This window comes from Pituophis catenifer, unplaced genomic scaffold (genome assembly GCF_029215685.1).
Source record: "Pituophis catenifer annectens isolate HBS135680 unplaced genomic scaffold, rPitCat1.0.hap2 SCAF_3, whole genome shotgun sequence".
Classification (NCBI taxonomy): domain Eukaryota; kingdom Metazoa; phylum Chordata; class Lepidosauria; order Squamata; family Colubridae; genus Pituophis; species Pituophis catenifer.
In genome coordinates, this window is record NW_027256883.1 from 49,672,252 (window position 1) to 49,685,756 (window position 13,505).

At 33.5% G+C, this 13,505-nt stretch overlaps 1 protein-coding gene across 4 annotated transcripts in view; it reads right to left on the reverse strand.

The window, feature by feature from the left end:
• Nucleotides 1-274: 274 nt before the first annotated feature.
• MIB1 (MIB E3 ubiquitin protein ligase 1) overlaps nucleotides 275-13,505 on the reverse strand; it is a 48,985-nt gene continuing 35,754 nt past the window's right edge. Inside the window, exons 15-24 of one of the 4 annotated variants that reach the window (XR_011600217.1) lie at nucleotides 10,787-10,873; nucleotides 9,101-9,262; nucleotides 6,695-6,876; nucleotides 5,428-5,620; nucleotides 3,942-4,020; nucleotides 3,604-3,717; nucleotides 2,620-2,720; nucleotides 2,424-2,484; nucleotides 1,820-1,965; nucleotides 1,497-1,576 (exon numbers count right to left, since the gene is read on the reverse strand). Coding sequence is in view for 1 of the 4 variants with exons in the window: in XM_070940593.1 (XP_070796694.1) it covers nucleotides 1,436-1,576; nucleotides 2,620-2,720; nucleotides 3,604-3,717; nucleotides 3,942-4,020; nucleotides 5,428-5,620; nucleotides 6,695-6,876; nucleotides 9,101-9,262; nucleotides 10,787-10,873 (1,059 nt within the window). In the remaining 3 variants the exon portion in view is untranslated. Of the gene's footprint in view, nucleotides 1,577-1,819; nucleotides 1,966-2,423; nucleotides 2,485-2,619; nucleotides 2,721-3,603; nucleotides 3,718-3,941; nucleotides 4,021-5,427; nucleotides 5,621-6,694; nucleotides 6,877-9,100; nucleotides 9,263-10,786; nucleotides 10,874-13,505 lie in introns of all 4 variants that reach the window. The other 3 variants (XR_011600218.1, XR_011600216.1, XM_070940593.1) reach the window with 3 other exon arrangements.

Genomic DNA, 13,505 nt, shown 5'->3' on the forward strand with positions numbered 1-13,505 from the left:
AAAAGTTGGTATAATACATGATCAACATTGCTACAATGCAATCTGCAGACATTTGCAGTAGCTGCAGCAACTAAGCATACAAAAAAAAAAAAAATATCCCACAACCTTGGCAAAGATTGGTAATTTCACCAAATAGCAAATAATCCCACAAGCAATTTTCTTAAATAATGTTTGTATTAGTTAAGAGGAAAAGCAATCATATGCTTATAAGAATCCACTGGTGATAAATACAAGAACTGGCACTTTTGTCAGTTACAAATGTAAAAATCATGCATCATCTTTAGAAAGTAATTTAATATTTGGTGTTCCAAGTATATCATACTACAGAGTATTCAAAACAAATTGTTTTCTTATGTCCTTCCACATTTCTATTAAAATGAAGATATTAACGGAATTACCTCAAATTCCAGAGGGATTGATAGTAAAGGCAGATGACAAATATTGTGACATTTGCAAAAATAATGAATATTCTAGCTACAGTTGTTATATAATCTTGATATATATTTGCTTTTTGCAAAGTAGTTAACTAGACTTAGTATAATTTTTAACTAATTCAATATTCATTGACTTAAAACAAAATCTAAATATGACAAATTATGGCTGTAACCCTGTAGCCAGAATACCTCTTTAAAACAATAACTACCCAAATAATACGATGTATTTTGTCATTGTCCTAAACATTAGTTCATCAGGTGAGATTCAAAATAGCCTTCAAGCATAAGAGTTTGCTTGTGCAGTTCTCTTTTTATTACTAGTAACAACCTGTATTGTTTTCAAACACATCCGGAATTTCCCTGAGTTCTGGAGAAAGTATTTCTGATAGAAAATTATAGGAGGATCAATCTGTCATGAGAATGCATGCTAAATTACTTTTGCTCTCCTTTTTCTTCAAAAAAACAAAGAAACCCACTGATCATGCAGAATTACCAGCTTTCAGATTTTAAAGGCAATATGTAATACTGAAATGCTATTTAGTTATTATGTCAAATGTTTTAATTCCTCAACTTAGCTAGATTCTAGGATTTAGCTTGTTGTTGTAGTTTGACCGACATTATTACTATGAAAATTAGAAAATTAAAAATATTTGTACACAAAAGCAACTGACAATATAAAAATTAATATCATTGAAATTAAGAGTCTCTACGTGTAAAACAGAAATGCCAAGCTAGAAAATCAGGATTATCCCTTTAACATAAAGGGGTTCTGGAGAAGATATAAACAAACTGTGTTGATAAGTAATCCAATCTTACTTTAAATTTCTTCATGGTAGAAGTTGACTGTGCAAATAATAATCTGTGTTGTAGACATCAGCATTTACAATGTAACTCTTCCTGTAATGCTAGACATATCTTTACAACTACCTTTCATACCAATTTATGGGGATCCAAAAAGAAAAATGTAGTAATAATGTCACAAGCATAAGTCACTTGACATTTTAATACAAAAGAATTCTTCGTTCAATAGCCTTTCGACAGATAGGACATTCACTCATTCGATCCCCACAAAGCTGACAGGTTCCATGACCGCAGAGAAAGATCATATTCTTCAGGCGGTCCAAGCATACAGGGCACATGGTCTGTAAGAGAGAAACAAAGAAATAAATGTTTCCTTGGCTAGAACAATCATCAACTATAATAGTTAATCTTGTACACATATTTCCAGAAAACTCAAACTGCAGAAACAAATGGCAAATACTAAGGAGAGTTAACATCATTCTACCTAAAAGTAGTTTAGCTTATATTTAATACACTATTTTAATATATTATTATACAGAACTTAGAGAACTATCAAATAAGAAATCACCTAATGAAGGACTCACATTATACCATGGCGGTTACAACTGCTGAAGGTGACTATGCACTAAAGCAGAAATGGGCAGAGAGAATGAGGGATAAATAGATATGGGCATTATCATGATGGATACTTCCCCAAGCAGTAGCATCACGGTAGAACTTCCTCACTTCCCTAGTTCAAAAGAAATAGAGTTGAATTTAACACTGCTGTCTATTACGGCTTCAAAGGAAAGCCTCACAAGCCGTCTATTTTTTATAATATTTCAGATTGGTTTATTTCAAGAAAGTCAGTCAACGTTTTTATGTATGACAATAAGGTACGATGAAAGAACACTCTCCAGAATTGTTTTTTAATCTCAGGCAAAAATATAGTATTTACTGACTTTATACTTTGAAAGTAGGTATTTGCAAAGATATTTGTCCATGTAAAATAACATTTAAGATTTAATGGAAATAATGCCTCAAATCATTTACCTTTAATCTTGCATATCAACTGTACTTACACATGCAAGTTCTACTTTTTAAATTTATGTCACACTATGCTTTTCTGAGATTTAGTTTATATTTCTGTATATTTTATTCAAAAATAGTCAGGAAAACATGTTATATAAATAATATATATTTATTTACCCATTGAGTTAGTGTTGACTCCTGGCGACTGCCTGCACAAATCCCTGATGTTTTACGGAATCTAATAAATTTGAAGCATATTTTTCCCTCAATATGTGTATTATTTGAATTTTTCATTATGTAGCACTTACCCTGAAAATACTCACATAATAGTTTTCTAACAAAGTATATTATTGTCATATTTGATTTAATTTACCTGTTCCTTTATGTCTTGCAACTGCTGCTGTAATTTCTGCACATCAGCATTGACATTAGTATTATCCTTATCCTTCTGCATTACAGGAATGTTTCCACTTGCTAAATAATGCACAGAGGAGGAAATAATGACAGACAATGCTTCAAGAATCATCATCATCACCATCTTCATCCAAAGTTACTTAAAATGTTGATCTAGCCTAGTTGATATATTTCCATTTGTGAATTTTAACAGCTTTTTTAAAGCTGATCATTACAAAAAGCACAAATATATGTATCCATCCTACATACTAATCTTCTGAATTCTGAACTTTACCATCAGAATTCAGCTTCAATGTGTGAATTTAAACAAATCACTAGAAAAAGCCAATATTCATAATTGAGCTTTAAGTAGATAAATCTTTATTTTATGTATTTGTTAGATTTATATACAGCTTTCCTCCTCTTTTTTCCTATTGCAACAACCTGTGGGATACAGTTTGTTGACAAAGAATCATTGGTCCAAATGTCACCCAGTGAGCTTCTATAAATAAAGATGGATTTGAACTTGAGTCTCCCCAATGCCAGCCCAGCATCTTAATTACTGCTCTATATTGGCAATGTCTTCTAATCACTATCACTTCTTTGGAAATGATACATAAAGAAACAGTTCATGCATTTTTCTTATGAGGAAAGGCTGAAGGGTGTGAAGCTCTATATCCAAAGTGTTAGAGAAAAAAATGTAAACTCAAATGCCTTCATGCATTGCTTTTCAGTTTCTCAAAGTTATTAGGATTTAGATTCAACAGCCCTTTGATTTATAGGTTTCTTACTTAAGAATTAAGAATCAAATTCCAAAGACTTCTGGCAAAAACACTAATATAGTTGCAGCTATCATGTATACATTCCATTATTGTTATTATTATGAAGAAGAAAAAAGGTAAGTTTTATACAAAGGGAAACAAGAATTTACTACAGTAAATTTGTGGAATAATAAACAACTCACTAATGTCATCAATGGTATCTTCGGTACCTTTCCCACCACAGCACATAATAAAAGGAACTCTTCGTTCTACCACTGCCCGACATTGCACACATTTTTTCATAAGGCTGGCACAATCTGTAAAGAAAAAAATTAAAACTAGTATGCCTTAATCAAACTTAAATTCAACTTTAATAGATAGAAAAAAATAAGTGAGAAACAATCTTAGGGAAAGAACTGAAGATAAAGGTCTTTGCCAAATATAGCAAACTCGAAAATCAGCTTTTATATAATAACCACCTAATGTCAAATCAATTTAAATAACTTGCTGGATTCCTCTTAAGAAACAACTGTTTACGTACTTTCACAAGCACACATGTGTCCACAAGGCTGAAAGAGTACTGCAGCTTTTTTATCTGAGCATACAACACATTCTTCAATCTGTAAAAACAAAATTAAAGTAACTTTATAGCATTTAGTTCTTCAATTAAATGCTTGTTAGCTTGATATCTATTCTGGATGAAGTGGTAGGAAGACCTATTAAAGATAACATCTGGCATGTAGAAAGACAAATTTTCCTGATGAATCAATATTGTTTCTGCAAAACTAACTTTGCAGTAGTTTCAAAAATGATAAAGAGAAGATGATCTGTTACACACTGTATGTTTCCATGCTTTAAAAAGTGCCTCATTGAAGTTTCCTGAATAAACAGTAAAAGCAGTATGAGTGATGGATCGATAACTAGTTCAAGAGAATGAATCAAGTGACAATATTCAAAGTTGGGTAAGTTCCCCAAATCCCACATAAGGCCCATCACTTTTCACTTGCTCATTGCTTATTTAGAATTAGGAAAAAAACAGTAAGGCAGGAAAATTTGCAAATTACCGAGGAAAGAAAAAGAGCTCCAATGTTTTAAACCCCATCTAGGTGAACTAACAACACACTTACAAATATGGTTCAATGTACATATATGCATACACATCCCTGTATATACTACTGTATACAGGTAGTTCTTGACTTATACCATTTGTTTAGTGACTATTCAAAGTTACAACAGCATTGAAAAAAGTGACTTATAACTGATCCTTGCATTTATGACCATAGCATTCACTTAGTCACATGATCAAAATTTGGTCGCTTGGCAGCCAGACAGGGAAGGCATATTGCAGATCCTGTCAGTTAAAGAATTCCAACTGGTGGGGTCTAGAAAGGCAGCCTTCTCTACCAATGCCCTTGCCCTGTGGAATATTCTCTCTTTGGAGGTCAGGTAAGCCCTGACTCTTCTGGCTTTCCAAAAAGAAGTCAAAACAGGGCTCTGACTCTGAGGGGCTGACTGGTGCCCTGACAGCCCTCCTTCGCCTTTTAACTTATTTAACGAAGTTTAATCATCCTTGTCTCCTTTTCAAGTTAGAGAAGTTTTACCTAATTTTAATGATTTTATATGAAAAATCAGAAAATCTGTGAAGATACATTTATCAAACAATTACAATTATCCCAACATGAACCTTCTATATGTAGAGACACAAAATCAGCAAAAAACAAGGAATTATTATTGCTTTTGCTTAGAACCTGGTTGTCATTTTGAGAAATGGGATGCTGAACCAGATGTTCTGGTTTCACTAAATTAGGACTACACATTCTAGATTTAATAGAATACATCATTAAATAAGATTATGGAGAGAAATACTGTTGTAAAGATAATTAATTCCTTCTGACAAAAGAGTTTAAACTATGAACAACTGGAATATCTGCTCTTTGTTTAAGCATTTGCTATAAGCTTTATTTTAAAGGTAAGGCATTACCCAATATTTGACCGTATTGAAATTATGAAAAAAATTAAGCACACACCTTTGTTCTTGATTGAACATGCTCTTTGCAAATGAGGCATTTCTTGACTCTTGGTGAACACAAGGAACAAGTAGCAATGTGCCCACATGGACCAAATAAAGTATCTCTCTTCATATCAGAACATACCATACATTCTTCTAGGGTTTCGGAATCATTGCTGATCATAGAAGGACTCCGGGAACCAACCTGTCCACTAAACACAAGCCTACATTCAGATATTTATGTACACATTGAATATAATATCCAAAACTCAGAGTATTATTAACATTTGTAATTATAAATTCAGGAAAATAACAATATGATCCTTTCTGACAATCTTACAGAAAGCATTTTAGAAGATGATGACTGAGTTTGCAAATTTATCTGCCGACTTGGAAGCATATTTGGTGAGGTCAATAGGACTTTACATCTTATTTGTAAACTGAGTTGCAGTTATCACCTGGCTCAGTTAAAACAACCAAATTACTCTGAAGATACAACATAAAACTACATAAAACTGCTTATACAACATCCTTAACTTGACAGAGAAATAAATCCTTGAGTTTTTCTGTTACATATTTAATTGTAACAGAAATAATGTGCTAAGGCATAAAAAAAACCTAATATAGATTCAAACTAATCAAAGCTTAGTATGCTGTATGAATGAAGCTGTTAGTTCTTTAACTTGGTCAGCATAAAAACAAAAATATAAATTTAAAGTATAATGAATAAAATATGTTCCTTTTTTTAAAAAAAGGGGGTTGATCAAATAAAGACATGTATGTATGTATGTATGTATGTATGTATGTATGTATGTATGAGCCATGGTGGCGCAGTGGTTAGAATGCAGTACTGCAGACTACTTCTGCTGACTGCCAGCTGCCTGCAATTTGGCAGTTCAAATCTTACCAGGCTCAAGGTTGACTCAGCCTTCCATCCTTGAGGTTGGTAAAATGAGGATCCAGATTGTTGGGGGCAATATGCTGACTCTGTAAACCGCTTAGAGAGGGCTGTAAAGCACTGTGAAGCGGTATATAAGTACTATTGCTATAAATATAGCAGAATTTGCCAGGGGAAATGTTTCCCATTTAATTTATACAACAATCATTCTAGTATGACAAGCTGTCTATTGACCAGAATGACAACAATTTAAGTAATTAAAATAGCCGTGAGGTAACTATAATTAAATTTAACCCAGGTTAAAGTAAAGCACTATCTACCTAATCTGTACAAAATAGACTATGTAGTGAAATGTAAGTATTGTAGAGTACTTCCTTGTAATACAAACCTGATTTTTTCTTTGTGGCATTTAGCCAATGCTTTACAGAGGCTAGGATCAGGACATAAGTCAAGGGGTGACTGACCCTTCTTGTTACGAATACCAAGGTCAGCTCCATTGGCTGCCAGGAAACAGGCAATAGATGCTGCACTTTTCTTCTCTGCTCCCTGAGTACCCAATCCCATTATCAACTGAAAGAAAGTAAAAAAGCAACTTCTTTGAATTTGTATTCAAATATTCAATTTGAATATTTGAATATTTGTATTCAAATATTTAGATACCTAAAATATCATCAAACAGCAAATAAAAATAATACGGTACCTATGTGCAGGTATAACTACTAGTAATAGGTTTTAGTAAATGCAGTTCTAGAATGCAATGTTGTACAAAATTAAGATATCTTTAATCTGGATTTCCTTATTTCTTTTGGGTCTCTAGGTACTTTTGGAAAAGTGCGACTGACATGCCAACACTCTCACAACATACTTATCATGTGGAAGGAATAACAAATTTTTGTTTCAACAGAACAGACAAGTAAATTTGCCCAAATAATTTCTAAATAATTTCTTCCAAAATTATGTCTTTCAATATTTGTTACCTTCCAATAGGATGATAAATCCCAAACATTACAAAATGTATATTTGCAATGAAGGAGGACTGCTAAAAGATGCAAAATAGTTCCACAATTTTTCCTCATCAAACACACACCTTCTGACTCTTTGGGTTGCATATGCATACCGTATTTCCCCCCTTTCTTCTATTGCTTTCCTCACTCTTTTTCTTTTCTCCTATGCCTGCTTCTCTCCCCCGCCCCCCCCGTCTGTTCTTTCTACTTTTCCCATTGTCTATCATCAGTCCACCACAAGCCCCCACCATCTTTTTTCTTCCATTTTACTTTCGGCTGGTTGGCTGGCTGGCTGGCTGGAAAAAGAACTGTGACCTCTGGGTCCGAGCAATGCTCTCCATGTAAGCCCTAATATAATTTGGCAAAAAAAAGAGAAAAACCATGCCTGCTAAGACTGAAGATCTGAAATTTCAAAACAAAGGTTATTAAACACTAGAGAAAGGTAAGAGCAGAAGAGAAGGAGGAGGTGCTGATCTAATTTATGCTGAAAAATCTTAAATCTTATATTAACCTTTTATGCATTTTTCTCCTGCCAGCCCTTTGTCTGAAAGAGTCCTTTGTCTGAGAGTTTTCCTCATAGTCCAGACCACAAAACCCAATTTATGGATGCTAATACTACTTTTATTATAAGATTACAAAAAACCTTGCAAGTCTGAATGAGTCTCTTCCCCCCTCTGCCTTTACATTCAAGAAAACTAAGGGGGGGGGTTGTCAAATTACATCCCTGCTTTGGACTCAGATTTCTCTTATCTGAGCACTGTATTGATTACAAGCTGTTCTTCCTGATCTTCAAAGTTATTTTCACAATTACAACAATTCTGACATTGTTGTTTAAAATTCAGCAACTAATCTTCCTGCTAACACTACTATAATATTAATGCAACATTAATATTGAAGAGCCTTGGTACTACAGAGGTTTAATGCACCCTGTTATTAACACAGCTGCCTGCAATTTCTGCAGGTTCGATTCTTACCAGGCTCAAGGTTGACTCAGCCTTCCATCCTTTCTAAGGTAGGTTAAATGAGGACCCAGTTGTGGGGGCAATAAGCTGACTTTGTATAAATATACAAAAAAAAAGGATGAAGGCTATTGCTGAGCACATTGTAAGCCGCCCTGAGTCTCCGGAGAAGGGCGGCATATAAATCAAATTAAAAAAAAAACAAAAAAAAAAACATTTCTCTGCAATCCTTTTTAATAACTCTACTTTTAAACTAGTTATTGAATAAAAAGGAGTCAATAATAATAATAATAAATGTATATGCTGCTTGATCCCATAGATATTTTTTGCAACAGAGATGTCATCACACGTACTAAATACTTACAATTTACACATATGTATACACACACAAAACAAACTGCAAATGTTTTAGATCACCTCTATTCAAATTAACTTCTTTAACTATAGGTATTAATGTTTAAAGATATCAAAATTCAATTAAATGAAATTGAAACATTTAAAAAAATTTAGTATAGCTTTTGCCATATACACATCCAGGTTTATTGTGGTATCAAATAGTATTTACTTACTGGCACAGAATCTTTAAATAACTGTTTTCAGAGAACAGAAAGCAGACCAAAGCAAAAGAGCCTTTACAGCAGGGGTGTCAAACTCACAGCGCCACATTATCATCACATGACGTATCACAACTTTTCCCCCCTTTGTTAAACCAGGGGTGGGAGTGACCAGCGCGTGACACATCTAGCTCTCAGGCTGGAGTTTGACATCCCTGCTTTACAGCCTACTGGAAAGACAAAATTTAACAGAGAAGAACCAAAACAGTTTTCTTACTGTATTCTTGGAGGGCTCCCAAGCTGTATCTACCTTGCCCACATCTTGCATGTCTTGGAGCTGGCGAAGCTGCGACAAAGTATGATGTCGCAGGGCCTCATGCAGGGGAGTATCTCCATCTTTATCCTGAATATCCAATTTAGCACCTGCACGAACTAGAAGCTGAAAGCAAATAAAAATTTCAAGATTTTGAATATTTTTTGCAATAAATAGAAATACATTTATTAAAAACACATTGAAAATTAAAAACAGCTCATAAACTTAGCTATTCAAGGCTATTATAACAGTTTCTTCTTAGATTTTGCAGCCTATACTTAAATTTTTCTTTTACTCTTATTTTCATCGATTGATATGCTCACTGAATATAAATTAGTAAATCATGGTTAAAAGAGTAAGTAGATAACAATGGATATCCAAAAAGGAAATTGCTCCAATACTCTTATTATTGTAAATACATGAAAAATTACCGACATGATCAATGCAATTTTCCACAGATATGTTGGTATAATGCAGGGGTGAAATGCTCCCGGTTTGGACCGGATTGCCCGATCCAGTAGCGATGGCGGCGGGTGATTCGGAGAACTGGTAGCAAAAATCCCTGCGCCCCCTCCCATGCCCAGCTGAGCCGCACGATCATCAGAGGCTTTTTTTTTAACTTTTAAAAGCATTTTTTCTACAACCTCTTCCGATGAAAAAATGCTTTTAAAAGTAAAAAAAAAGCCTCTGATGATCGCGCGGCTCAGCTGGGATCATCAGAGGCTTTTCAAAGCATTTTTTTCTGCAACCTCTTGGCCGAAGAGGTGGTTAAAAAAATGCTTTGAAAAGTCTCTGACGATCCCAGCTGAGTTCCTGATCAGCAGAGTGGCATTTTTAAAAGAGCCTCTCTGACGATCCCAGCTGAGTTCCTGATCGGCAAGGAGGCTTTTCAAAGCATTAGAAAAAATGCTTTGAAAAGTTTTTTTTTAAAAAAAAGTTGGCCACCCCCACCATCACATTACCCCCCCACACCAAGCCACGCCCACAGAGCCGGTAGTAACAGATTTTACATTTCACCCCCGGTATAATGGTATTATATGCAAAAACATTCAGAAACAAACTCAAAGAATATGGCAAGCAGATTTTAATAATGACATTGAACCAACCTCTATTTTATAATCGGTATCCTGCAGCGTATATTTAATCCATATTCCAACCACTGCATTCCTCGCTCTCTTGATTTTCCAGATCCTTCTAATAATTTGGTTCTTCCTCTATGTTCATTTTCCATCCTCTTCTCTCTTACCATGATTATTACTTTTCCCTACTCAATCTCTATATTGTGGTTTTCCCCCCACTCAATCTCTATATTGTGGTTATTGAGTAATAGAATTTACTCATATATCTCATATGCATGGTGGATTAAATCAGAAATAAAATAAGCAGTGTGTTTGATTTTTGATCAATATTTTATATATTGATAATATATTTAAAAATAATTTAAGCATAATATATAAATGGAAAAGCAACCAGACTATCATTTATACAGACCACATTTCCTATTAACTTCTCTGGAAGGAAAATAAGAGCATGAAAATGGAGAGAAATTCTCTTATTGCATAATCCTTTTAGAAATCTATTTAGAAATACACCGTACTACAGTAGTATAGTTGAGAAGTACATTCTTATGGTGCATTATTATTGCCTTACCCGCACTATTTGAGTGTGCTGTCTTTCAACAGCAAGGTGCAGTGCAGTTTGTTGATTTACATTCTGAATATCCAAGTTAGCTGTGCCCTGAAAGAGAAATCCCAAATGTTACTCATATTAATTGAACTGAACTATCAGGGTAACTTGCGAAAGAAAGTATATGATAGCATAATTAAAAATACTAGACTATTATTTCTCCACTGTTAAAACCAACTAAAAAAATGTTATATATTTTATGAAACTGAATTAATTTTTATATTTTTTCTATTTTGCACTTATCAATATTTTCCACGAATCAATATTTGATATGGAAAGTTTATGAAATGTTTCATTAGTTGTTTTCAAAATTTAAGAAGAATTTGATCTACTGAAATAACTTAATATTTTTCACAGTACAGCCACTCTTTGTTTAGGGATACCTCATTTAGTGATCACTCAGAAATATGATGCAAAATCATTTTCTGACCAGTGCCTACACTTACCAACGAATTTTAGAACCTGACAACAAAAGCTTTCAGTGTGAAGCAGATTAAGGTCTGATCAGTTCGGGGCAGCAGTAGCAGCTGGTGGGAGAGTTCTAATAAACTAATTAAGTTTATAGGGCTAAGCTTGTTCACTTGAGGTTAGTACTTTTTAGGGAAGCACTACTTTGTGGAGGAAAGCAGCATGGGAAGAAATACATTGTTTAAGCAATCTCTCTGCTCTGCAAGGACACAAAAGGCTGTGTGTGTGAAAAAAATGAAAAGAAGGGGGGAAATGGGTCAGGCACAGGACACTATATGAGATAACTTTATCTAAATGAGAAGCAACCAGTGATCTTTGCAGCAACTCTCTCTCTGTCACATGTTTGTCTAGTGACCATTTACACCTGCGTGATCATTTATTACCATAGCAATTTAAGGAATAGATTTTGGTTATTAAATAAGGAGATGGTGTATACAGTACTGAGACAATTTATGTATAAGAATTTATGAGTGGACATAATCAACTTACCTCTCTGGTCAACTCAAACAATAGCTCAAACATTTGCTCTGGCTTAGAACAAAATATAGCTTCTGAATGAAAAACTAATTAATAGTATACATTAAACTAATATGCCATCTGACTCTGAACAACTTTGGCAGTTGAAATTACAATAAAATCAATAAAACATAAAAAAGAAAGATAAAAGATAGCAAGTGTTATGGAACAAGGGTTTTCACTTCACTCTGGGTGAAGAGGGCTCTTTTAAACAACAGCAAAATGAGGGACAGAGGTGGGGAATTCAAATCACAAGGGGAGACTTGTTCTAGAGGGCAGACACCACCATCGGGAAGGTGTATTTTTTAAAATACGTTTATTAAGAATTTTAATTACAATTATAAAAACTAATACAAACTAAACTTAGAGAAAGAGAAGAGAATGGGGAAAAAATAAATAGTGCAGGAAAAAAAAATATAAAGTGATTTCCAACTTTCATCACAAGTAAAAACAAACTTAACAAATCTTCACTCTAGAAGGTTAAATAGGTAATTCTTCATTCCATATTCCATATTCCATAAAATATCCCCATTTCTATCCTGAAAGTTCATAAAGGATTGTCAGAACATTGCAAAAAATGACTTATTTTAACCTTGATCAAATAAATCAACTTTATATTCCTTCCTTTTTCTTTTAACAGTCTTAATTTACATCAAACAAATATTGTCAAAGAAGTTTTCTCTTTAATTCTTTATTCTATTACATAGATCTCTTCAAATTTTTAACAAGCCTCTTTTGTAGATCCAATAAGAAAATATTTTCCAAGTCATTCTCTTGGTTTAGCATTTGTAGCTCCCTTTTAATTTTTAAAACTTCAGTCAGTTTCTTTTGTATATCTAGGTTCAATTTCATAATATTATTTCTAGCCAATTTTTCTAATTAATTAAGCTCCTTTATTTTATTTTTGTCTCCTAGGATACTAAGCCCCCTAAATAACTAACCATCCAATTTATGATTATTATACCCACACATTATGTCTCATATTTTGATGAGAAACCATTTATGAACATTGTTCAAGTATGATTTCCAATTATGTATCAATTAAAGGGTCATGCCAACCAGATTACAATTACGCAGCTTGCTAATCAGACTGTCATGGGATACTCTGTCACATACTCTGCTTAAATTAAGACATATTATGCCTGTAGCTTTCCCAAAATCTAAACTGCCTGACCAAAAATGTGATTAATTAAATTGGACATGATTGAATGGAAGGAAATAAACCCAATACAGTTCATTTGGTAATCTAGGATGCAATTTATATGACTTAAATTCATTCAAAATAAATGGGCATTCTATAGCTATTTTTTATCAGTAACAAGTTTCAATTCTATCAATTCATCTGGCTTTTCCTACATGCTGTTTTGTTGGAGAAGAGTGAGCGTAGTGACTGAATGGCTCAATTTTCTTATTTTATCTTGGTTACTGGCTGTTATTTTGTCATTATCCTAAGCTTAGTGGCTGGTATATTGTTCTATTTTCCTTTATTTTATTTTGAACATAGTTGGACTTTATTCATTCATTATATTTTCAACTTGCTTTAACCTAGATACTTTCTATAGAATAACATATTTGCTCAGAAATAAATGAAATTTATTTCTGAGCAAATATGGATATTATAAGGTTCAGTGTTCTTTTCTTTGAATAAACTATATATTTCAATTATTTAACTAAGGGATTCATCTCACAAAAGTGGCTA